Source organism: Canis aureus, chromosome 16 (assembly GCF_053574225.1).
Source record: "Canis aureus isolate CA01 chromosome 16, VMU_Caureus_v.1.0, whole genome shotgun sequence".
NCBI lineage: Eukaryota > Metazoa > Chordata > Mammalia > Carnivora > Canidae > Canis > Canis aureus.
In genome coordinates this window covers 61,013,748-61,039,701 of record NC_135626.1, presented here as the reverse complement: position 1 = coordinate 61,039,701, position 25,954 = coordinate 61,013,748, and the positions used below count along the sequence as shown (strand labels likewise).

At 65.4% G+C, this 25,954-nt stretch overlaps 1 protein-coding gene across 16 annotated transcripts in view; it reads left to right on the top strand.

Moving 5' to 3' along the window:
• The window catches only part of RBFOX3 (RNA binding fox-1 homolog 3), a 447,258-nt gene that overhangs the window by 407,194 nt on the left and 14,110 nt on the right, over positions 1–25,954 (top strand). For 14 of the 16 annotated variants that reach the window (XM_077854485.1, XM_077854486.1, XM_077854499.1 and 11 more), the window contains 2 exons: positions 19,886–20,140; positions 25,465–25,602. In XM_077854485.1, coding sequence (XP_077710611.1) covers positions 19,886–20,140; positions 25,465–25,602 — 393 coding nt within the window. The remainder of the gene's footprint in view (positions 1–19,885; positions 20,141–25,464; positions 25,603–25,954) is intronic. The other 2 variants (XM_077854483.1, XM_077854498.1) reach the window with 1 other exon arrangement.

The following is a 25,954-nucleotide window of genomic DNA, read 5'->3' as shown; positions in this document are numbered from 1 at the left end:
GTCGACACTGGTCCCTCCTCACAGGTGTGGGGCTCTCCATGATGCAGGCAGTGACCCATGACCCCGGGTCACATCCACCTCCGCTCCCTGGGCCCTGACAGAAGGGACGCAGAGCCCTGTGCCCCGGGTCTCCCCTGTGCCCCCACACCGCCCCGGGTCTGTCCCCTTGGTCTGCTTGACCCCCAGATTGGACTCCGTGGGGTGCTGGGAGGGGCCTGGTGCAGGGGTGCCAGGGTGCAGGAGGGGCAGCGCTCACTGGGTCCCCCACCCCCATCCTCAGCCCTGCCCCTTGGCAAGGACCTAGGAGACCCCGTGGGAGCCCCGCCTGCCCCCCAGCTTCGAAAGAGCCCCTGGGGCCCCACACCCGCCACAGCCTCCCCGCCCGCACATGGCCACCTCACCCTCAGGAGGCCCCCGCGGTCAGGCTGCTGCCCCGAGTGGTCCCCAGGCCTGGTCAGCCCTGCTGTGGTCAGGGTGGGAGGGGGGCGTCCTCAGAGAAGGGGCAGCATAGAATGGAAATTCCATTAGTGTTCAGCCATGAGCAACAGGGTCCGTTCAAAGAGTACATTCAATTAAAAATTGATTTTCCAGTGTGATCTCCGATGTGATGAACCACATTCGGACCCTTCCACCGCCCCGGCCGGTGCGACTGTCACCCGCCACCCCCGGCCCGGCCCTCGCGCCTCCCCCGGGTGTCCGGCCCTTCGTGGGGGCGATGATGGAGAGAGGGGGCCGGGAGGGGCCCATCCGCCACCCACTCGGGGAGAAAGGACGAACGAGGTGCACGGGGGTCTCATTCAGGGAAAGCGTCCCGGCGGCAGACCCGTCGTCTGGTTTACCGCGCGGCTGTGCGTTCCCCCGCGGCTGCGGCTGAGAGCTGCCACGTGTCGTTCCCCGACCCACACGGCATCTGAACAGCACCAGAAATGAGAAGCGCACCAGCGTTTTGCCTCCTTCTCCCCCCACGGGTGCGAACTCTGCCCCCGGGTGCCCCCCCTTGTGAACTCTGCCCCCAGGTGCCACCCCATGAACTCTGCCAGGCCCGTGGCTCCGGGGCCGCCGTGTTTGGGGTTCAGCGAGCGCAGCCCCACCGCTTCCCTCCTGACCCTCGCTGCTGACTTGCTGTGTGACCTCAGACCCCGGGCTCCCCTCTCTGAGTGGCTGTAAGAGGAGAAACCCAGGCCTGGCTGCTTGTGACGAAACTGCGAGCGGAGAATCCGCTGCCCGGAGGCCCCCTTCCGGCCCCCCAGCGGGTCCGCGGCCTCGTGCCCGGCCTGCAGCCTCCGCGGCTCGCCTCTCCAGGGAACCCGTGGCGGCCCCAGCTTTCTGGTTGGTTCAGGTGGTTTGGTTTGGTTTGGTTTCGACTGATCCCATTTAGACGAGGAGAAGGCGCCAAGGCCCACCCATCCTTGCTCGTTACGAATGGACAGCGGCTTTCTCGCCCCCCAAGTGCCCCGGCCTGTCCCGGTCACTATTCTGGGGATGCACTGTCTCCTCCCGTCTCGCCAGGCTCCCCGTTCCCGCCGGTATTCACGGCTGATTTGAGCCACCCCACCCCCAAGGACAGTGCTGCCCCCCCCAGGCAGTGTCCGGGACCTGAGCCCCCTCAGGGCCCTTCCACCACTGCCGCGGTCCCTCCCCCCGACCTCCTGGCCTCAGTCAGCACTGTCTCGGGGGACCCCTTGCCAGCTGTCCCTTCAAGGGGGGCAGCACCCCCAGCTCTGCCCCACGTGGTGTGTGTCTGTGGTTCCTGAAGACCCCTGCTCCGGGTAGGCCTTGGGCAGAGAAAGAATTCTGGGTCGGAGGAGCCGACAGGTTAAACACGTCTCTTCCCACTGGAACTTCCAAGGCCTCCTCTAGAATGTTCCAGGAGCCTGGAGTTCCGTAGCACGTGACTTAGGGAGTGCTGGTCCGGGGGAAGGGGCCTGGGCTGTGGGAGGGCTGGCGTCTTCTCTCACACCGTGCCTCTGAGCTCTGGGACCTCAGCCTGCCTCTGTGAGCCTCAGTTTCTCCATCTGCAAAAACGAGGCCGGTGATGTGGCTTCCGAGGGCCAGTGCAAGCTTCCCAGCTGATGTAGGTAAATGTGCCGGTGCCAGCCGGTGGGCAGCACCTTGGCTCTAGGGCTCCCCGGAGATGCACCGCTCGGGCCTCCCCTTCCAGGGCCAGCGCCTGGGGCTCAGGGTGGCAGGACGGGAAGGGCCCTGGACGTGGATGCTACAGGCTCCGCCGTGTGTGACACCGAGCCTCTTTCCCCATCTGGGAGGGGGAGACGTGCCTCTCAGGTGTGCTGGGAGCCTCCTAAGATAACAGGCGAGAAGGTTCTGGCAGAAGGGACAAAGCATCGGTGCCCTCTCAGGGGGTCCAGGACCCTCCGGGGCGGCCCCCTGCTGGAGGAACCTGGCCAGGCCACAGGACGTGGAGAGCATGCTCGGGATCCTGGTGGAGCTGTGCTCAGAGCCCGCCCTGTCCCTTGCCAGCGGGGGAACCAGGAGACCCTTACTCAGCGTCCTTGTCGGCGACATGGGGATAGTGACACCCACTTGTCCACCTGGAACGACGAGTCAGTGAGACATGGTGGCCAGACACGGGCGGTGGGTGTGACTGTGGCTCGGGCGTCATCCCTGCAGACTGCCCCGTCCTGCCCTGGCCACAGCCCCTCCGGGCTGGCGCCTGGTCCCGTTTCTGCCCCTGGGGAGGTTGCTGCTTTCCCCCGGTTGTCAGGGCCGCATCCTGGCCCTAACGAGGTGTCCTGCCCTGTCCCAGCCATGAGGGAATCCAAAGGGCAGCCCGACCCCGCTCCTGGCTGTGGAGCAATGGCCCCAGACCGCGCAGCCTCATGGGCGTGGAGTCCAGCGGCCTCGTCAGCAGGAGAAGATAGATGTTTTTAATTCAGGGAGCTTTTCATGAGCCAATGAAAGGAAGTAAATCATCCTTCTAGGCCCCGGAGCCCAGAGCTGGCGCCTGGTCGTAGTGGGGCAGGTGGCCGCCAGGGCCACGCGGCAGCCACGCAGGGTCACTTGGACAACAGGTGGACCTGGGGACGTGGTCACCCCGTGTGCCGAGCACCCCGGCCAGCCCTTCTTCCGCGGCGGGCCAGCAGGGTCAGCCTCACATCTGCTTCCTGCGGTTTGGGTTCAAGTGCGTGCGCACCACATGCAGGAGACATGAAGGTGGGTGTGGGTGTGAGCGCGCCCGGAACGGGACCGCGAGAGCTGTGCACGTGTGTGTGCGCATGTGCATGTGGGTGAGGTGTGTGTGAGGCGCACGGAAGCTGGACGCGGTGCGACGTGTGTGGGTGTGCACAAGCCTGGGAATGAGCGTGCCCCCCGTGAGAGCCGGCTGCACGTGCGCACGTGCCACCTGGGTGTGAGTGTGACGCACGTGTGCAGGGCGCCCTGCACGCACCAGGCGACGTGAAACCGTGTGTGCCCAGCTGTGCCCGGGGGCGCCGTCCGTGTGCAAGCTCGCACGTGCACGTGGCTCCCGGGGAAGGGACGCTTAAGATGGAGTTGTCAGCTCCGGGTTGACAGGCGCAATCAGCAAAGTGCAGCGTCGGCAGGAACGGCCCGGCTCCCTCATTACCCGGGAGGAAATGGCCCCGCTTTGTGCTGAGGAGGCAGAGTGTGGCTGGAATAAAGCAAGTGGAGCAGACCCAAAAACTTCATTAATTAAAGAAACTCATTAATGAGGGACATTTAATCAGCTGAAGATTAGATCCACGCTCGCCTCTTCCATGAGCCGGGCGCCAGCCGGGAAGACAAGCCGGCCTGCCCCCCACCCCGCGCCCTGGGCCGGGTGCCAGCGGCAGGGACCTTGGGGCCGAGCGGCGGGGCCCGTGGACGGGGGACGCGCCGCCAGCATGTGGGTGGCCACTGCGTGCACAGTCCCGCCGAGGCGTGTCCGTGGAGGGGGCGCCCGCGGCCTCACTGGGTCACAGGTGCTCGGCGGAGGGTGCTTTTGCCCCCTGCCCGGGGACATGTGGCCAGTGTCACACGTTCGGTTGTCACAGCTGGGTGGCGTCCTGTGGGCAGGGCACAGGGACGGTGTTAGGCGTCCTCCGGCCAGGGCGGCCCCGCGGCAGGGGACGTGGGTAGTGGCGAGGCCGAGGAGCCCTGCGCCGGGCTGGGGGGCTGGGGCCCGGGGGGAGATGCCCCAGGGAGGCCGGGGAGCGCGCGGCAGGTGTGAATACCTGTGGCTGGTGTGGGTACCACCGAGGCCGCGGTCACGTGTGTGGTGCGTGTGCGGGGAGAGCGCCCCCCTGCGGCCCAGCCCCGGGCATTCGGAACGGAACATGTGGCCCCTCCAGGGACCCCAAGGGGAGGCTGGATCCCCGTTAGAAGGCTGGTGGAGGCCCGTGGCTGGGTGAGCAGGGCTCAGGCCCCTCAGGGCCATCCCAGGTTCCAGCTAAAGTCCCTTAGAGAATTGTGCACACGGGGGTTCAGGGCTGTGAGGAGAGTGACCCTGACCTCGGGCAGCTGGCAGGGGTGGCCTCAGGCCCCCGGGACGACTGGCAGGGCTGGGACCCCAGCCCCCAAGGACCTCCGCCCGGCCCCTGCTGGGACAACCTGCTTGAAGACACACACATCGGGTGGGCCGCACACTCGTGCACACGCTGAACCGCAGTCCCAACCGCAGGTGGGCCCTGGCTGTGAGCGCCGTCCGCAGGGGCTGGCGCCGTGGGTGCTGCCTTCCGCCCGCTGCCCCGCACGCTCCCCGTGTCCCGCTGCCTGGCAGCCCGGCCCCCCGGTGGTCAGGATGGGCCGGGCTCCTCCGAGCAGGCTGTGCTCCCCCCACCCCACCCCTGCCCCCAGGACTCCGGTGGCCTGGGGGCTTCTTCTCAGCCCGGGGCCCACTCCCCTCCCGGCCAGGCCCTCCTTCTTTCCTCCCCACGCTCCAGCCACCGCCTGGCCCAGAGTGGTGGTCATGTTCAGTTCCCAAAGGCTCCTCCTCCATCCTGGCTCCAGCCATCTGCCAGCTCAAGGGTGTGGTGGACTGACCCAGGGGTCAAGATGGTCCTCCAGCTGGGAGAGGGGGAGGGGAGGGGAGGCCCCTCCCCCTTCCCCACCACCACTCAGCTCGCCTCCCGGGGAGCCCCGCCTCTTCACCTGTCCTTCCTCGTGGGTCTCATGCTGTTGAGGGAGCACAGGTGAGCTGCACTGGGCAGCCCTGTCCTGGGGCTGTGGGCGGAACAGGTGCTCAGAGGTGCAAACAGGTGATGGGAGGTGCTGCCTCTGCAGGACCTGGTGGCAGGCCAGGTGGTGCCACTAGTGCACCCATGACCTCAGGGACCCCGGACTCGTGGGGCCTCGTTTCCTCACCTGGGTGTGCCGAGCCCCCACACACACACTGGCCGCAGGGTCAGGTGGGGTCACACCCGCATAATTCTCAGGGGAGGACACTCGGGTCCCTCCTGAATCGGACGGAATCTCTGCTGCCTCCTGGAGCTCTTCCCCCGGTGCCAAGGGGGCTGCCTGGGAGTCAGAAGCAAGCCCCCCACCCTTGTGTTCTTGCCCTGGGCGCCTGGCCCAGACCACCGGCCTCCACCCACAGCTGCTATCCCCTGATGCTGCTAATAAGCAGGTGTCTGCCCAGGTCCAGCGGGTGGGAGTGCCCCCTCCCCATCTCCTGGTCACCAGGGCCCAGGCCTTGCGTCTCTAGAGGACACAGTGACCCCTGCAGAGCAGAGGACTCCTCCTGGGTCTGGGCCACTTGGCCCTGGCATGGAAGTGCCTCCCTGCCCTGCAAGCGCCAGCCCCGGCCAGCAGACCCCAGCTGGGGTCCCAGGCCCAGCAGGTTGGGCTCAAGCGCGGCCAGGGCAGCAGCAGAGGCAGAGGAGCCCCTCGAGCCACATCTGGGGTCTGGGATCTGTAGCGGAGGTTGTCCTGAGTCCCAGATTCCGAGTCTAGTCGGCGGCCCAGGGGGGCTGAGAGCCTGCATTTCTCACTGCTCCAGGGCCATGCGACGCCGCTGCCCCGCCCGCCCCACTCGGGGCCCTGCTGTGTGTGGCCACATGCGACCAGGCGCGACCCCAGCGAGGCCCCCCATCCCAGGGACGCACCGACCCCCAACTCCCCAACGTCCCCAGGGAAGGAAGGCCACGGGGGCGGGAGGGGAGTTATACCCCACCCAGAGGCGGCTAAACCCAAGGTCCCCGGCGGGTGTTGGACTGCGCGGCGTATTACGTAATCTTTGTTGCCAGGAAATTTACCTTCCTAATTACATTTTGCAAATTTTCATTTGAGTGTGGCTTCCCAGAGCTCTGGGAAAGTAGGAGAAGGGCAGGTGGGAGGGAGGGGGGTGCCAGGACCCTGGGCCACCGGGCGCAGACCCAGGGCTGCACCCAGGGATGGGTCCTGCCCACCACCCCCTCCCACTGTCCGCACCCCCGCCCACCCACCCACCTCATATCCGGGCACTGCGCTTAATATCCTGTTTCACTTGCTCCAGGAAGACCACGGGCCATTAATAATGCTAATATTCCTTAATGAATATGCAGGGAGCAGACCCAGGGATGCCGCTGAGGATGCAGAGGGCTCTCCCTAGACCTGCACAGCCCAGCCGCCCCGCCCCGAAGTGGCGGGGCGGGGGGGGGAACTAACACCAGGGGGGCTCCCGGCGGCGCTTCTGCTGGGGTCAGCTTGCCAGCTGGCCCGGAGCCCGTCCTCGAGAGGCCCTGGGCCGGAGCCTCGGCCCAGACAGCATTGTCTTCACCCCGCTGAGGAGGAGCCTGGTGTCTGCCCACCCACTCGCGTGTGCACATGAACCTACCACATGTGCTCCCCCAGATTATAAACTCACAGGAGTGTCTCAGAGGGCCTGGGCAGGACGGAGGAGGAGCCGAGCCATGGGAAGGCTTCCTGGAGGAGGTGTTTGACCACTTCCAGGACAGGCTTCGGGCGCTCCTCCACTGTGCTCACCTGTGAAGTGGGGAGAAGCCAGTGACGGATCACCCCTGGGACACAGCACTTCCTTGGAGCCTGCACCCCAGCTTCTAGCAGTTGCTTATCCCACTGCCTCTGCACGGCCTGAAGAGGGTCCCTGCGCCCACCAGGGTTTCCTTTCCCAGCGCCTGGCAGAGCCAGGGGTGCCCTTCTCCTAATCTTGAAGTCATTCATCTCCCCCACCCCTTCCTGCCACTCGCAGAGGGGGGCCATGAGCAGCAGCTGAGAGCCGCACGGGGACCTTCCCGCTACCTGCGGGGAGCCGGGCTGCACCTGCTCACCCAGGTGCTCCTGGGGACCGAAGGGGGTGGCTCCGCCAAGGGGTATCCCCCAGTTCCGCCACCACCCACCCTGGCCTCCCTGGCGGCCTGGCCCCACATGCTGTCTCCTGCTGACCACAGGAGCCCCCCCCCCCGTGCCCACGGGGGAGCCACCTGGTGCCCGCTGCCGGTTCTTCCTGGCGTGTGCACACACGTGCGTACACAGAGCTGCTGGTTCAGATCCCCGGGGCGTCTGTAAACAGGGTGAGGACGCTGCTTATCGGGCCAGCCTCTCAGCTCCTTGCTACCCCCACCCCGCCCTGGGCAGCGCTTGTCCCCCCAATGGCGTGCCCTCCTGCACAGTGGACCCAGGAGCTGGGACTGGCTGGTGGTGTTTCGTTCCGGCCTGAATGACAGTCTAGGGTGAACCTGCTTCCCACCAACCACCGCCCCCCCCCCCCGCCCCTGCCCTGTGCTTTCCAAGCCCCATCAGCCAGACGGCTCCTGGCTGATTTCCCCAGACAGGAGGGGAGCCTGGTGGAGGTGCAGCTGATGGGAGAAGGGGATTTACAGAGCCACATTATTTATGATTTGTATGCAGTGGGTTTGGAGGGAATTATGGCTTAATCGTGCAAAAATCCATCCCCTCGCCTGGGGCTTTTCAGTGGAGCACATTGGGGCCGAGTCTGGACTGAGGGGCAGTGGGCTCTGGCCAAGTGGCCAGCTCCATTCTAGGGGGTGGAAGGGTGCATGTCTTGGCCCCAGGGGTCCATCCGTGCCAGAGGTCCTTATGGCTTCTTGTTCCTTCTTGTCCCCCATCACATCTGGCGAGGCACTAGGACCCCATGACAGAAAATGGTCTTAAATGCAACAGCACATAGGCTCACAAGGGAAACAACTTTTATTAAAATACACTTACCAAAAGAGAGAAAACTATAAGGTCCTACCTGTGGCTTCTTTCCTATTGCGTGGAGTAACCAGGCTCAGGGCCGGTATGCTCACCACCCTAGTGTTGGGGTTGGGGTGAGCACAGGGATCACACGCTGGTGTGCCTGCAGCACTCTGGGAGGAACCTGTGGTTTCTGGCGGTGGTGGCCAAGTTCTCGGGGAATGCTCGGGTCCTGGACTTGCAGCCGCATTTGTGGATGGGGGCAGTGCCAGCAGTTCGGCTGCAAGATGGTAAGGTGGTGGGGTATTGGTCCATTGAAGATCACGGATGTTTCGAGTTCTTTCCCCCAGACAACATGTAGGGCAAGCCTGGGATACAGCGCACAAGGAGCCCGCACCGAGCACACACAACAGGTGCAGAGCACATGTGGAACACACACAGCACACATGGAGCATGTGAAAAGCACCCACAGAATAGGGAACATCCAAGGCATACACAGAGCACGCACAGGGCACACATGGGGCACACACAGAGCATATAGGGTACGCACAGAGCATGCATGGAGCATACAGTCCACACAGGGCACACATGGAGCACGGACAGAGCACACAGGGCATGCACAGAGCATTCAGGGCACATGTGGAGCATGCACAGTGCATATAGCACACATGGAACACACAAAGAGCACACAGGGCACACATAGAGCACACACAGTGCATACAGCACACATGGAGCATGCACAGAGCACACAGGGCATGCACGGAGCATACAGGACACACACACACAGCATGCATGGAGCATGCAGGGCACACACAGAGCATGCACAGTGCAGGGAGCTCGCTGCCTTGCAGGCACCAGGCCGGCACAGGCACGTCTTGCTCTGGCACTGCGTCAGCTCTGGGCCAGCACCACCAGCTTTCATGGTGTGGGTGCAGAAACCTGACCGTGGCAGGGAGACTAGGACAAGTGTCTCCAGCCTCCCCAGCCCTGCACCACCTCAGTGGAGAGGCAGGGTGCCCAGGACGCCCCAGAGGGGGCTGGCCCTTGTGCTGAGGGCTTGCTGGGAACCCAGGCTGGGCCCCCGTGTAAGCCTCATGTGTTCTGTGTGTTTGGAGGAAGGGCTCTGGGCTCAGACCTTGCAGGTTGCCGCACTGCCCACCCAGCCGTCGCCCACCCACAGCCTCCAAAGTGCCAATGAGGAAGAGGCTGGAGGCCCTACTGGGAAATGAGCGGCTGTGGGCAGAAGGAAAGGAGACACAAAGCAGGGGGAGACCCAAGATTCTGGCAGATGGCAGGTGGCAGGGCCGGCAGGAACCCCACCAGGTCTGCCCCTCGTGGCCCAGGGCAGTGGCCAGAGACTCAGGGTGCTGCCCCTCTGCAGCGGCTCTGCCTGAATGTCTCCTGAAGTCCCTCTCGGTCCCGGGGGTGGGAGCAGACATGGGGCGTTGGGGCAGCCTGGGCACCAGGCCCCTCACAGCACAGGAAGGAGGGAATGAGGAGGGATCTCAGCCAAACGGCCCCTGAATGCAGTAATACGGAGGGTGACGCGCCGTCTGACAGCCCTAATTAATAAAGGATATTAAAGTGGCTGCCAGGGGACGGAGTGGATTGGAGGGGGCGGGGGTGGGGGGCGGGGGGAGCCGTCGCTTAGATGGATTCAGCCTCCCTCCCTCCCAGCAGGCTCCCTGCTTCCTTCCAGCCTCCCCCCACCGCGGCCCTCCCCCAACCCCGCCGCACCCCCTGCCCAGCCTTGCGCAGAGCCCACATCAGCCTGGCACCGTGGGCGCCCCGTGCATACCGGAGGGGAGCGCCAGGCTCAGAGGCGGGCTCTTAGCAGGGGCACAGGACCCCAGGGCTGGTGGCTCCCTCGCTTGGAATGACTTCTGGGAGGGACGGAGGTCCTGGCACAGGGAGCGGCCTGTGGGGCTTCCGTCTGTCCTCCAGGCCGTGGGCGAGGGCACACCGCCCTCTACTCCCCTGGGGCAGCCGTGCACGCGGGTCAGGCAGTGTCCTGGAGTCGGCCGGGCTCGGCCGCGGGCTGGCCGTGTCACACGGGCGAGTAACCTCCCCGCTGAGCTGCGTCCCTGGTGGCGGATGCGCCGGCACGGAGGGCTCGGCCCTTACCTGAGAGGAGGCGCCCTTCCTGCTTAACACGGGCCCGGCCGGTGGCTGTCACTCCTCAGATCATCCACTCTACTGGGCACTTCCTGAGCACCTGCTGTGTGCCCCAGCGGTGTCAGGGAGCTGGGGACTCGGGAGGAGCCCTTGCCCTCGGGGCCTCCTGGCCTGGAGCTCCGCCCCAGCCGCACCGCTGAGCCTCAGGTGCTAGAGCCTCCCCTGCCCACCCCAGCTGCCTGTACTGTGATAGCAGCCCAGCTCTGCCCTGGGCTGGCACGGGCACCTCCTGCGGCACCCCAGAGTCTCTGGCCTCGAGGTGCTGGCCGGCAGGGACGCCCCCACCCCGCTCCCCACTGCAGCATCTCCCAGAACCTCAGGAGGGAGGCATGAGAGCATCCAGGAGACAAGTCTCTGCCATGCGGGGTACAAGGGGACCAGGAAGGGTCTCAGATGGAGATGGAGGCTCCCCTTCCCACTGCTAGGACCTGGCTTTCCCCCCAGGGAGCCTGGGCTAGTTTGGGGCACCCCTGTTCCCATCTGGCAAGGATGCTCTCCTCCCAAAACATGGGGTTAGGAGCCCATAAGCCATGAGGACCGCCTGTTTCTGGGCTGACAAAGCAACTGAGTACGTGGTGAGGGAGAAAGCCGAGTGCTGCGGCTGCCCACCCCCTGCCTCCCACGCCAGTGACCCCGGCCGAACCCCAGAGCAGCCCTCTCTCCCTCCCCGGGATGGTGGCAGGACCTCAAAAACTGTTGGGACCGTTTATTTCTGTGTCGGTGCCCCCCACTGCCCTCACAGGGGGAGCCCCCGGTGAGTCACGAGCCACCCCAAGGCCCAGCCCCTGCTCTCAGCCGGCCGCCCAGGAAATTCAAACGTGAACCCGAGCCAAGCGCCATGGAGAGGCTAATTGGCTGCCCCTGAAAATCACATCATGCATTTCAAATTTAGTTAATGCCCAGGGGGCCTCGGCAGGGGTGTCCGCTTCCGGAGACGGGTCCGCGCTCACACTGGTGCTCAGTGGCGCTCGCTGGCGCTAGAAGGGGGCACCAGCTGGGCACTCTGTGCACGTTCCGCGATCAAGTCCGCGCACACCATTGCTCGTACCCCCTGCTGGAGGAGATGCGCGGACACCAGCCCCGCCTGCACACCCACCAGGGTGACTTTGGGCGAGTCAGCCTCCCCAGAACCAAGAGCCATGCACAGGAACAAAGCAGACCCCTGGCACCTGGGCTCACCCGGGACAGGTGTCGGTGGGCACCCGGCCTGTTCCCTTGACACCACCGTGTGCCTAGCCCCAACTCCACGCTGCTCCATGATTTCATCTTTTTCCCCCAAAACTTCACTTTCCAACGTTTGGCACATTAAAAAAAAAAAGAAAGTAGGACCATCCCCTCGGGTAGGATTGTGTCTCTCCCAGCCTTGCCCCCTTTCCCTCCTGTTGCCCTGAGCGCCCAGACGCTCTCCCACAGCGCTGCCCCAGCTCTCCCTCGCGTGGTCCCCTCGCTCTGGGACACTCCCTCCCGTGGTCCCCAAGCCAGCTGCCCTGGGCAGGCCCGGCCAGAGGGAGCCTCCTGCACCACAGGTGGGTGTCCACCAGGCCCCCCGCACTGAGAAGGGGAAGGTGCGGAAGCCGGAGGGGGGTGACTATTGGGAACTCCGGCCTGGATCCAGATCCAAACAGAGCCATTCCCATGTTTCCTCACCTGTAAGAAGGGAACCACCACGGGTGCAGCCGTGTTGGATTCTTCACTCCCCGGAGGCTCAGCAATGGGAGAGGGAGTCCCTGGACCGCGACTGTGCAGGCTCAGAGGCTGAGAGCCTGGTGCTGGGTGGAAGTTTCCAGAAGGCAGATTGCAGCTCAGTGCGTGGAAGAGCTTTCTCTTCCAAGACCAAAGGAGGCTTCACGTTGGTAGTGAGCAGAACCCAGTGGGGGTGCCTGTCGGGGAGGCAGAGAGATGAGAGCCCCCGTTTGCCCGGTGGGCCAGGCTGGGTGTCGCCTACGGTCAGAGAGGAGAGCCACTGCCTCACGTGCACATGTGTGCGCCTGGGGTGGGGGGTGAGGGGGGCTCCCCCCAGGCTGGGAGGTCAGCGCCACGAGGTCCCCTGGCTCAGCTGTCACTGGAGACCCCACACCTCCTGCCTGCCAGAGGTCACCCCCAGGTCAGCCCCTGCCCCTTCCCACACTGATTCTGTGCAGGTTCGGGGGAGAGCTGCCAGGAACGCTCACAAAGGGCCCCCTGGACAGGTGTCTTCTGGAAACCAGCCCTCTCACTCTCCTGGCCCTGTGGATTGTCACACGCCACGCGCCTCTGGGTGAGCAGGCCGTGGCCCGGGCTTGAGAAGTTGACATCTGTCCATCCCTCATGGCTCTGACCACGGGGAGCGTGAGCGGCGGCATCTCCAAGACCCCGTCCCAGGCACCTCTCCCCACTCCCCCTTACAGCGTCTGTACAATGACCCCCTCCATGCTGCAAGGGCCTCAGACCTCCTGCTCACTCCCCACGTGGCCTGTGGCCTCAGGGTCCCCTCTGTGAAATGCAGCCTGTGACCCCCAACTCAGGTCACCAGAGGTCACCGGGTCTGCAGGCACCAAGGGGAGGCCCTGCTCACCGCCGGCCCTGGGCAGACCCCAGCCTGTTCCCCCGGTGTTCCCGGTGTTCCCCATGCCAGGCGGCGGAGCTCAGCAGGCGTTGGTGACAGGAGGTATCAGTGTGCGGGGCGGGGCTGAGGGGGTGAGGGTCCGACACCCCAGGGTAGGTGGGCGTGATGCGGGTTGGGGGGCGGCCGGAGCACACCCTGGGGGTTGGGTCTGCGCCCGGGTCAGGCCGCCCTGCCCCTCCTCCGCCCCGTCTGGAAGCCGGCCTTGCCCAGAGGTGAAGAAATGGCTCGTTGCCCAGCCTTTGCCGCCAGCCTCCCCACCGCAGCCTGGCCCGCGGGCCCGGGGCCTGCGCCGCCCTCCTTCCTGGGGGTGAGGAGGCCAAGAGGCAATTAGCCTGATTGTCCTGGAGGAACCGTGAGCAGGAGGAGCCGGAGGGACTGGGCGGCCGGGAGGGTCCAGGCGGGCCTCCGTCAGCTGCCCCTGCCCCCTCCACCTCCCCCCAGCGACCCCGTTCCCCAGGCGTCCTGCCGGCCCATCACTGCGCACACACGGGGGGGGCCCCTCACCCCAGCAGGACGGGGACACACTGACCGAGGGACCTGGGAACTCAGGCTGCCTCGCTCCCTGGGGTAATTCCAGGTGAGTTTATTTACAGGGAGACTATTTTCAGGAGTGCCTGGAGGGTGGGTGGAGGGGGCCCGCCAGGGACCGGTGACCCAGCTGCCACCGCCTCCAGAAGGGGTGAGGAGGAAGCAGCGAGTGGATCCGGGAAGGAGGGAGGGTCCTGGGTGGGCCCCCTCCAGGGGAGGTCCAGTCTCCCCAGAGCCAGCGACAGCCTCCGGGGAGGGAGCTAGGGAATAAAGACCCCCGACTCGCTCTTCCCCCTGACACCGACACGGGAGGGCAGGGGGTGCAGTCCGCGCCAGTCACCTCTGGGGGAGAGGGGAGCGCGCTCCCTGGCCAGATCCAGCCGCTGGGGAGGCCGGGCAGAGCCCCAGGCGCACACTCAAGGCCAGCCGCGCACCCGCCAGCCGCCCTCCTCGGTTCCCCTTTGCCAGATGCGTGAACGTGGATCTTTCCGGAACTCGCCTTCCAGCCTCCATCACCGCGTCTGGGAGTGGCTGGCTCCTGCGGGACCAGCTGCAGACCACACCCTACCTGTCCCTAAGTGCGGGCGCGGGAGCAACTCCGTAAATGTCGCCTGGGCCCAACTTAGTTCTCCTTTGCACAGAGTCCCGTTCGGTATCGGGTCGCCCCCCCCACCGTCAGCACCCCGGGGCAGCCCCGGCGGTCACCCACGGAGAGCTGAGGGAGTCAGGTGGTGGTGTGCTGGCTCTAGCAGCGGCTCGCCGGGGCCTGCCGGGCAGCACCCGCCCACCCCCGGGGTGTAAATACCCCCACTCTGGCCGACTTCAAGCTGCCAGCGCGAGGTCACCGAACTTGGAGTTGGAGAGATGCTCCCCGTCGGCTCTCGAGAGCCAGAGGGGCTGGAAGGGGCCGCGGGCCTCTGCCCTCCGCACCCCTGCCTCTGCCGTTGGCACATGTGCTGTGGAGGACGTGGGATGGGACGGGTCTGTGTGCTCACCCGCCCTGGGTCCCCAAGCAGACATGTCGATCTGTGCCTCCGTTTCCCCCCCTTGTAAAGATCACGAGGGACATACCTGCCCTGCACGGTCTGTGACCAAACATGAGATAACGGGGCGCAGAGCAGCGGGCACGGAGCGAGCAGTCCGCAGTTTCCTGCCAAGTCCTGCCTCTGGGCTCGTTGTGGGGACGCCGTGCAGGGGGCACACGGGGCGCACAGAGCGCTCTTGGTGACCACTGTCACAACACGTTCACTCCTCCACTAGGTGCACACCTGTCGCAGTCCTACTGCATGTCATCATGCTCTAGGGGCTGGAGATTCAACGACAGGCAGACTGTGCCTGGACATGATGCCGTGGGGCAGGCGACAGACTGCACGTAGCCACGTGGGGACTCTGAGATGGAGAAGAGCAGAGCCGCATCGGGGGGTGGGGAGTGCAGAGTGGGGGCACCCCAATTTTAAAGGGCCTCCCTAAGAAGGTGACACTGAAGGAAGAGAGACTGCCGTGGGGTATGCGGGGAGCAGTGTCCCTGCAGAAGGAACAGTCAGTGCAAATTCCTCGAGGCCAGAACTGGACATTCGAGGGGCAGCAGAGACACTTGTGCTCAGCATAGAACATTCAGGGAGGCCCCAGTGGTAGGGGGTCCGTCCATCCATCCATCCATCCATCCACCCATCCATCCACCCATCCATCCAGGTCATGCAGGGACGGTCCCCTCCAAGTGTCTGGATTTTACTTGGAGAGGACGGGTCGTCGGGGCAGGAGCAGAAGCAGGAAGACTGGGGGAAATCATGGAGCGGGGGGGGCGGGGGCAGACCTAGGTGGGAGCAGCGAGTTGGCAGAGACGGTTGGGTCCTGGGTACATGTTGAAGGTGGAGCTGACGGGGCTCCCTGCTTGATTGTTTGGAGTGGACGGAAGGAGAGGTATCACCCCCCAGGTGTAGGGCTGAGCACCGACCTGTGGGCAGTGGGTGACCTCACGAGAGGCGGATTTGATGAGGACAACGGAGGGGAGCAGGAGTCCCTTCAGGAGTAGGTCAAGCTCGAATGATGTATTAGGTGTGCAGACAGCTGGCAGCCGTTGGGGGTGGCCAACGTACAGCGCTATTTTAAAATTGAGGCTAAGAACCTTGAGGTAATGAGTCTAGCCACGTAAGAGAGGGCCCAAAGACCGGGTTTCGGGGGGCCTACAACGTTTGCAGGTTGGGGAGATGTGAGGAAACAGTAACACAGATGCAGAAGGAACTTCCATGGAAGCAGAAGAACCCACAGCACGTGCTGCAACCAAACCAAGCGAGGAAAGTCTAGAGAGAGGAGTCAGTGCTGCTGAGGGACCAGGTCCGGTGAGGATTTCAGTGTGGCAGACGTGGGACCCTTGACGAAGGTGGTTTCAGGGAATGGTGCCAGTTTGGAGTGGGGCTAAGGAGCGGGAGTAGAAGAATTGGGGGTGCAGATCTAGCAGCTCCCAGATCGCCAGCCGCCTTCCCCTTTGCCAGATGCGTGAACGTGGATCTTTCTGGAACTCGCCTTCCAGCCTCCATCACCACGTCTGGGAGTGGCTGGCTCCTGCCGGACCAGCTGCAGACCGCACCCTACCCGTCCCTAAGTGTGGGCGTGGGAGTGACTCTGTAAATGTCTCCTGGGACCAACTTAGTTCTCCTTTGCACAGAGACTTTGCTTCCTAGGGAAACAGCTAGCTGGGTTGTAGCCTCAAGGGACGACAGTCCAGGAGGTTGTCCTGCTCCAGTCGTGGGAGATGTTGCAGTGAATCGCCAGCGCTGTGAGCATGGTTGGTGAGAAGGGCTGGGCTCTGGGGTATGAGACCAGCGGGCCAGCAGGTGAGCGTGGACGTTCTGCTCTTGTTTTCTGCAGAAAACAGGAAATGGAAACTGCTTTGGTCGGTGGTTAGTGATCTCAAGTGAATCATTCAGGGTGATTTTGTGGTTTTTCTCCAACAGTGTGAGCCATGGAGTATAGTGGGCAGAGCTGGATCTTACCAGTTCTATCGGGAAAATGTAACAATGGGAGAGGGGAATAAGTTCGTAGAGAAAGTGGTATAATGACTATCTACTCATCCCTTCACCTGTCTCCCCATCCACCCACCCATCCTTCCATATGTCCATCCATCCTTCCATCCATCCATCCATCCATCCACCCATCCACCCATCCTTCCATATGTCCATCCATCAATCCATCCATCCATCCATCCATCCACCCATCCATCCACCCACCCTTCCATATGCCATCCATCCATCCATCCATCCATCCATCCTTCCATCTTCTATCCATCCATCCATTCATCTGCCTATTTGTCCTTTAGTCTGTCCATTCATCCCTCCGTCCACACACCCACCCATCCAATACACATGGAGGCTCTTCTGGGTGCAGCAAAGTGCTGTGCTGAGTGCAAGGATGTGGGAGCGAGAGTGAGCGAGTCACCCTCAGGCTCTGGGGATTTCCAGGCCCCTGGGGAGCCAGACAGTTCACAAGCTGCTCTGAGACGAGGCCCCAGCCTGGCAGGAGGACTGTGCTCGCTCATGCCGCAGAGCCCAAGCCTCTTCCACTCTGGCCCCAGCGGACCAAGGAAGAAGGAAGGACAGGAATGTGACTGTGCCGGCCATGCTGGCCTCTCCGTGTCAGGCGCGTCACGCCCTCGGTGCACCCGACACCCCCTGCTCTTCCCTCCGGGTCTGGTCCAGGAGCCCTCAGCCCGGGCCACACAGCAGAATGTCGTGGGAGAGTTTGGTCTTAAATGTACTCAGCTGCCCTGGGGAGGGGTCCAGGCGTGGGATGTGCAGCCAGGGTGAGGGCCCCTCACGTGACCACAGTCCCCTCCAGCGTGGGTGGCAGGAGTGGTGAGACAACCCCCGGGACCCACCAGACCACGCTGGCTAGCTTTTATTCTGCGCTTCCTCTGTCCAGGCCCCGTGATAACCTCTTGCAGATGGACGACTTTGTTCAAAGAGAACAAATGGTCACCCAGGGCCACCCCATGGCACAGAGGGAGCCCTCCTTGTGTATCCCAGGCTCTAAACTGTGTCCCCGGGCTGTGAAACCTCCCATCCTGTCCCCCAGGACCCGCCCGTGAAGGGGCAGAGCTGTGCATGCAGGAGCAGGGGTGCAGGCCTGAGAGCCAGGCCGCCTGTGCCTCAGTCTTACCAGCTGTGAAATGGGCGATACTGTGACCCTGGGGATCGGAGGGGGATTAAATGAGTTAGTGTGCAAAGCAGAGAGCGCTGTGTGCTCAGATGTGCTGATTTGTTGCCACATGATAAAGGGCCCTGGGTGGCGGTCTCACAGCTGCCTCCTGCACCCCCCCGCACCCCTTCAGCCCGACACCCTGCCCTGGCGTCCCACCTGTGTGCTGCAGGTTCCTGACAGCCTGGGCTCCGGGCTCCAGCTCTGGGGGCCACTGTGCTGGGAGTGGTGGCTGTCACTCAGTCCCCAGGGGACCCAGGGAAGAGGGTGCTGGGGGCGAGGGGCGAGGATGGGGTGACAAGGAGCAGATAGAAGGGCCCTTGGAGGAGGAAAGGTGTGGGGACACTGGGAAGAGGTGAGTTAGTGGAGGTTCTAATCAAATATTTATCAGTTAATTGATCTCTCCAGGCAGCTGACAATGTCCTGTCCCTTCCCCTGGCCTGCTCCTCTTCCTCCCCACCCCGCCCCCGCCCCCCTCCCCTCCCTTGCCCTGGCCTCCACCCCTCCCTGGCCTGGGTGCTTCTCCCACCCCCACCCGCCCCCTCCTCACCATGAACCCTCCACTTCTCCCACCCAGCATGTTCCTTCGCTCACTGTAGGTAGTGGGACTTTGTGGGCTAGTTGGGAGCAGTGAGGGGGACTGTCTAGCGAGGACCATGCACTCGTGAGTGTGTGTGTGACGCACACACATGCTGTGGGACAGGACGTTCTGCTCATTAGGCCACTGCGCAGCGGGATCAGGGGTCACCCCAGGAGTCAGAGGTAGTGAGTGCAGAGGCTGGCACAGGGGGTGCACAGGGGCTGGGGCCTCTGGCAGAGAGTTGGCATGAGGCTTCCTGCCTGCAGGGAGGTGGGCAGGTGGACAGGTCAGCAGGTGGGGGACAGGGCCCTGGGCCTGGGTCTTACCCACTTGCATCAGCACCTTGTGAGGCCAGGCTCCTCAGGGCCCCTCGCACTCAGGGTCATTCTCTGAATCCACACCCACTCTGGATCGCAGAGGTCAGGGCTGCCCATCCCTCTCCATCCTCGCCAGAGCTACAGGCCTGGCACCCCCCAGACCCCCGATAAACAGTTGTTGGGGGGATACATAGTAGTAAGCCACGAGGGACGGAGCAAGCCCCGGCATGTTCTCTGGAAGCAGCACTGGTGTCACGGGGGGATAGGCTAGGAAACAACCCTGATAACATGCCAAGGGTGGTGTGACGGGGCAGCGCGGTGAGACGTCCTCCTTGGTGAGACGTCGGGACAGTGGCCCTAAGTGTCAGACTGTCCAGTCCATGCAAGGGTCCTTCCACACGATCTCGAGGGAGGGGTGGCACCTGACCTTCCCGATGGAGGGGGTGCTCTCTCCCCCGGGGACACCCTCAGAAGGCCAGAGAGTGCCTCACCTGCTCAGAGAGGCTGCTGCAAACCTGCCCTCCACCCCCCACTCCGTGTGTATCCTCAGTGGGGAACAGTAAGTAGGAGCAACCAGAACGTAGCCCTGCCCCTGCCCACCCCACGGACAGCGTGGGGACCCCAGTCCCTTCTCTGGGGCTGCAGGGCTCTCTCCCCGGGCTACATCAGGGGTTCCCACGGGTGTCCAGATTGCTGCGGGGGGTCTGGGGTACGGGCGAGGACCTGCGTCAGCTGACAGGCTCCCAGGCGACGCTCCTGGGTCCAAGCACCCCATCTGAGGAGGTTCTGCCCTGCAGAGTGGCTGGGACCCTGCCCCAGGGCCCAGAGGGAGGGGTGGGGTGTCCCAGAGACGAGCTCAGGGGTCTGGAGATGGGGGCCATGTTGTGCTGGGCTCCCAGCGCCATGGGGTTGACTCCAACCACCTCCCCCTCGGGCTGCAATGGTGCCCTCCTTTGCGGGCTCTACCGATGGAGAAACTGAGGCCTGAAGCCTTCGTAAGGCAGGAGGGAGGTGGGCGCGGCTCTAAGGGACATGGGAAGGACCCTTGCTGCAGCTCCTTCTGTATGGCGACTGCATCAGCGTCCCCTGGTGGGACGATGGCCCCACCAGAGGTCCCCACTGGTGGACACTGTGCAGAGGGTGCGCGGGATCACAGAATTGTTCTTTCTGATGGTTTAACGTCCTCAGGTCTGACCAGGATGTGCGAGTGGTCTCGAGCCCCGGGTGCCCCGACGCCCCCACCCACCCAGAGGGTCTGGGCCATGCTGCCAACAGCCCAGCATCGAGGCCGCAGAAACTTCTGGAAACCCACCTGCGCGGCCCCGCAAGCCCTGGAGAGGGGGCAGTGTCGGGCCTGCCAGGCATCTAACCTGCGCGCTCTCGTTGCCTCTACAGGGCAATCAGGACGCCACGGCTCCGCCTGAAGCGATGGCCCAGCCCTACCCCCCTGCCCAGTACCCCCCTCCGCCACAGAACGGCATCCCCGCCGAGTATGCGCCACCCCCCCCGCATCCCACGCAGGACTACTCGGGCCAGACCCCAGTTCCCCCGGAGCACGGCATGACCCTGTACACACCAGCACAGACCCACCCCGAGCAGCCGGGCTCGGAGGCCAGCACACAGCCCATCGCCGGGGCGCAGACAGTGCCGGTAAGGGGGCCCCGCGAGCCCATGGCTTCAGGGAGGAGTGTCCCCTGGGAGGGCGGGGGGGGGGGTGGCCCGCAGGCGACAGGCCTGGAGGGGCTCACGGCCTTGGAGCCCCCGGCTGACACCCGGCTGACACCCGGCACCGGGTGGCCGGTGACCCGTCCCCGGGGGGGCGAGGGGAGGCCCGGGCCCCCACATCTGCACATGAGGGGGCAGGGAGGTGGCAGAGGAGGCGCAGGGCCCCTGGCGAGTCTCGGGTGGCGGGCGCGGAGATCACTTCTAACCACTCGTCACTCCGTGCTTGGCCGCCCTCCAGAGAGCCTCCCGATGGGGCTGTGATGCGGCTCCAAGGAGAAAGTGCTGAGCCGCCCGCTTCTCGGGCTCCCGGCGGCGGAGGAGCGTGGCCGGGGGTGGCCGGGCTGGGGTGGGCGTCCCACGAGGGCAGCCCCCGGGAGCCAGCCAGAACCCAGCCCGCGCCGCCCCTTCCCTGGCCCCGGCCCCAGTCGCCTTCTCCACGCGCCGCCCCTCCCCAGCTGCGGGGCTTTGGGTTCAGCCGCTGTCCGTCCTGCTGGCTGCCCCCCACCCCCCAGCGCTGGCCGGCGGGGCCCGGGCAGGAGGCCAGCACGCCCTGTGCCGCCCAGGAGTGGCCCGCTCTGGCAGCCTCCCAGCGGGCACTCCCCCCGCCCTCGCCCTGTTGCAGCCTGGCTCCCGGGGTGCTGCGTGGGCCCAGATACCGCCCACCACCCCTGTGTGGACGGCAGCGCCCAGGCTGTCTGGGGAGAGACGGGACCCTCGTCTGCGGCCCTTCCCCCCGCGTGGAGGGCTGCCGGCCTGAGTCCCACCCGTGCACTCTGCACGTCCATGTCCGGTGTCTCCCGCAAACCCTCACGCGGGCTCCTACAGTGGGAAAGGCGAGGCCTGAGGGTGGTAGAACCAGGAGCCAAATGGTACCTCTGGGGGCCGCTCTGCTTGGGCTTCTGATTCCTCAAGCCCCCCCGCCCCGACTGGGTGCGCTCAGACCAGAGCCAGAGGGGGCCCATGGTGGCCGAGTCCCAGCTGGGGGACGGGCTCCTTCTGACGGGCTCTGCAGACAGGGTGCATCTGGCCAGACCACCCACGACGGGACCACGAGGCAGAAATTCTCCCCAGAAGCGAACGCGGGAGACAAGGCGGTCAGACCGGCAGGTGCCGCGGAGCTGGGGGCCCGATCGTGGACGCCTTCAGCACAGAAACCAGCCAGGAGGCCTCCTTGACACCTGGTCCCCAGAGGCCGCCAAACCGGGAAGAGCATGGGGTCATCTTCACCCGGAGGACGGTTGGGGGAACGCCCTGTGCGCCGCGCACTGAACGACATCGGGGGCACAGGGGAGAAGTGACCGGCCCTGCCCTGAGGCGGCCACCAGTTCCAGGTGCCAGTCGAGGACATGAAAGTCATGGCCCCCATCCTGTGACCCCGGAGGGGTCAGAAACGATTCATCCCAACTGAGCAGCGAGTGTCTCACTTCTCTGGCCACGGGCCTCCCCAGGAGGGTGCCTGCGCCCGAGGGCATAACAGGCGGTCTGCCATCCGGGATACAGAGGAGCGACCGTTCCTGGCCATGCCCGGGCCCCGATGAGCCCTGCGGGTGAGGTCGCCAGAGGGACAGAGGACCCGCCGCTGGACGGCACGTGCACTCAGAGCCCGAAGTACTTGTGCGGAGCTTCCCACCTCGGGAGGAGCTGGAGGGGGCAGGGGGCACCCCATCCTGCTCTGAGATCCCAGGAGCCACCGTCCTCCCAGAGGAGCTGCCCCGCCCTCGCAGCTAAAGCCTGAAGGGCCCCGTCCTTGCGTGGAGGCTCCTCAGCTCACGGAAGCCTCCTCTCGCCGCACCCCCCGCCCCCAGGCAGCCTGGGGTTCAGATGCGGAGGTACAGGACAGCGGGGGCCGTGGACTGCGCCTTCTGCCCAGACCTGCTCTCTTCCGCGCGTGGATTCCGTTTGTCACCGCAGCATGGGGTGCCAAGCCTGATGGGGCTGCTGACCGATCGGGGCGCACCCCACTGCTCTGCAGAGACCCCAGGGATATGGCTAGGGGCCACCTCCCCAGGGTGCTCATTCACTCAAGGGCACGAGGGACCCCTGCAGGTGTCCCTGAACCCTGGGACCGCCCGGGGGACTGTCGCTCACAAACTACCCCTCACCCTCCCCATCTTCCTCTGCAGTGACCCTCACAGGGCCTGTCCCGGGGGCCCCTGCCCTCCCCAGCTGGCAGGTGCCACAACACCAGGAGCTGTGGCCAGAGTGCCAGGTGCCAAGGCAGATGTGTCCTGCCCACCCCACACACCCCTCCCCCCGCCACCTCCCCGGGTGAGACCCAGCTGTGCGCAGCCACCACGCCCCAGGCAGCTGCCAGCCGACAATGCCCCCCCCCCACCCCGGGCAGCTCAGTGCCACAGCTGTGTGGCCGGCAGGGCGCTCTTAGAATATGCTGTCCTCCAGAGTCTCTGCCCAAGGAGGGGGCTGCCCGTTAGGACAAAGACGACCTCACGGCAGACAGCTGGAGGCTACAGGTGGGACGGCACCTCCCAGCCCCCCCCACCGCAGGGCCGAGAGCCTCCTTACATGAGCGCCCAGGAGCCCCCGGGTGGCAGGGCTGAGGGGCTGCAGGGAAACACTTGGCGTGGCTTCCTCTCATGTCGCCTCAGCAAGCCTGGGTGATGGGCTCCATGCAGGGACGAGGCCATCCTGGCCTGCTGCCCAAGCCCCCGCCCCCCGCCCGGGCCCACCGGCCCCTGCCCAGGGCTCTCGTGGCCTCCCCCTGTGCCGACTGAGCTTGGGGAGGCCCAGGTGCAGGGGCTGCAGGCTCCTCTGATGGCGAGGGTGCACTGGGCGGCATCTGAACCCAGCCCCTGGCCTCGAATGGGGGGCCGGGGGTGAGTAGGGTCTGATGGCTAAGGTGACCTGCATCTTAGGATTTCACAGTCACCCAACCCGTTCGTCTGCCTCTGTCTGGAGCTGTGCGGGGGTGGCCGAGGGGGCTTCTTCCTTGCTTGAGTCCTGGCCCCACTTGAAACTCATCGCACCCGACCACCAACACCCCATACCCTGTCCTTGCCCTCAGCTGGCTCCCCTTCAAGGCCTCTGGGTGGGGTGTTTTGGGCTGGACCGTGGAGACTGACAGTGGGTGCAGGGCAGCCCGGGCAGGCCCCAGACGCCTTGCCTGGGTAGCGCCCTCCTGTGGCCCACCCAGGCCCGGGGCCCCCCGCCACTCTGGGTGCAGCTGGCCGAGCTGACCGCTGCTCTCTGCCAGTCCACAGCCAGCGTTACATGCCCCTCTCCAGCGGAAGTCCCAAATTCACCAGTACCCAGGAGCCATGGAGGGCTCGGGTGTGTGACCGAGGGCCCTGGGCCCACCCTGACCGCCGCACGGGAAGAGCCAGACTTTGTTGTAACCAGAGGGCAGGAGAGTCAGCGGATGCGCGGCGGGTTGTGCTTCGATTTCGGGGCAAGGACGAGCCTCTGGAGGTCCGCACAGAAGAGCAGGACCACGCGAGGAGGACGCGGAGCAGGCTGGGCGGTTGGGCATTGGCAGCTGCCCGGCCGAGCCGGAGGAGCCCCCAGGTGTCCCTGAGGCTCCCGAAGGCAGCTGCCCGGTGTTGCCCCCACAGACCTGCCACCCTCCCACCTGCACCCGCCGGCGGCTCCGCCATGGGGGCTGCAAAAGCCTGGCTCCTGGGCTGCTTGGTGACGTCCAGCCCCGGCCTTGGACACACGTCCCTCGGCAGCCGGACAGAAGGGCTCCGGGCACACACACTCGTCAGAACCGGGCCCACCGCTCATGGGATGGCCACCTCGCTGACACGGGTCACGCACGTCCCCAGGAGAACAAGAGGACGGTGGCTTCCGACCACACCTGGGATCGCGCACCTTTGCTGCCTCGTAACACAGGAGCGGAGACCCGACTGTGAGGGACTCTGAGCAGGTGTTGCAGCTCGCTGCCCGGCGTGTCCTCGCCGCTGTCGGCAGCCCAGGAGCTGGGGACAACCGCCCCCCCTCCCCTGTGGCACCTGCTGCCCCGGAGCCTGGTCAGAGGCCTCCGGGCCGAGCTCAGCAGTAGGGGAGTGGCCCCTCCTCCCAGAGACGACGAACGGGTTGGCCACTGAGGGCTGCCACTCAGGAGTCCATGGACGGGCCACGGCTCGCGGCGACCTGGGCAGCCTGCGCCCCTTGGGCTCCGTTTCCCCTGCCCGGAGGAGGCCTCGGGCCCAGTGGCCTCGCCCTGCCGCCGGCCCTAACTCCGGGACACCCGTTGCACCTGTCAGCGCGCCTCTGCTGGACCGCAGGGAAATGCCCCGGAAAGCGGCTTCAGCAAACGGATGGTTCTTGGAGACCCCTGGGAGGGGTCTCCGGGCGGCTCTCTGGTGCCGGCCCGTCACTGCCGGTCAGCGGCCTGTGCCCTCAGGCCACGTGGGAGGCCACGGCCACCAGCACTTCTGCTTATACAAACCTCAGCGTGGGCCTCGGGGGACCCTCCCGCCTCAGCTCCCAGAAAAGCTCAGGGTGGGCCGCGCTGGAGCGAGGGCACCCCCCATGCCTCCAGCCGCGGTCCCAAGAGAGAACCCTGAGCGAAGAGCGGGGATTGAGGCAGGAGAGCGAGGAGCAGCAAAAGGCACGTTCGCGGCCTGTTGTCCCCATCAGGAGGGCGTCCCCCACCCGGAGGAGCCGCAGGGGTGGGTGCCAGGCCGCCTGCGCACCCAGCGTGTTGGTCACCGGCGGAGGGCGGCTCCCGGACACTCCCGCTGCGACTCGCCAGTGAGCCGGGCTGGGATAACCCTCGGGGCTGGCGGTGCACAGGGCGGGGGTGTCACCACGGTCTAAGCTGAGAGGCCACCTCGGTCATCAGGCCCGCGTTCACGGAGCACCCGCTGCGTGCCTTCGGCGCTGAGGCTCAGCAGGGACAGAACGGGTGCCCCCCAGAGGAGCCTCGCAGGCTTGTCACCTCAGCGCCCATCCTGGCCTCGTCCTCGCAGGGGGGCCGTAGGTCAGGGGTCCTCACCTCACGGCAGCTTCGTTTCCTGCGCCCCAAGTCTGCCGGAACCCCTCCGCTCCCCAACGTTGGGGCCCCAGATGAGGAAGGGCACTGGCCGGCTGCACCTGGCCACCCCATGCCCTGGAAGAGTCACCCCGTGGGTGCTGAGTGGCAGGGGGCCTCCCGTGAGAATCAGCCTCCGGGTCCCAGCCCCGGGAGGGGGAGGCCCAGGGAGTCGGGGAGTCTGGCCGTCAGGTGCTCCCCTCCCCACGGGATGGGAGCCCAGAGGGGCACCTCACAACCCGGCCTCTCCCCGCAGCAGACAGACGAGGCGGCACAGACAGACAGCCAGCCGCTCCACCCCTCCGACCCCACAGAGAAGCAGCAGCCCAAGCGGCTACACGTCTCCAACATCCCCTTCCGGTTCAGGGACCCTGACCTGCGGCAAATGTTCGGGGTGAGTGTGTGCGGCCCCTCCATCCTGGCTCCCACCCGCCCACCCCTAACCCCGAGCCCCCACACGCATCACATCCCACTGCCTGCTGGGGCCAGCCCTGCGCTGCCGGAGGCCTGCGGGGTGGGAGGGAGGAGGGAGGGCCCAAGGAGGAGGAGCCGGGGCTGCTTAGGGCCCTGCGGGGCTGAGGCCAGGGCCCACTGGGTTATTACCCTGCAACCCCTTGCCCGCTGCCAGCACTGTGCCCGCCCCACCCCACCCCTGCCACAGCTGGGCAGGCTCTGGCCCCTGACGCACTGCGCAGATGGGATCCTCAGAGGGCAGGTGCCCTGAGGATGGCCTTGGGGTGCAGCCA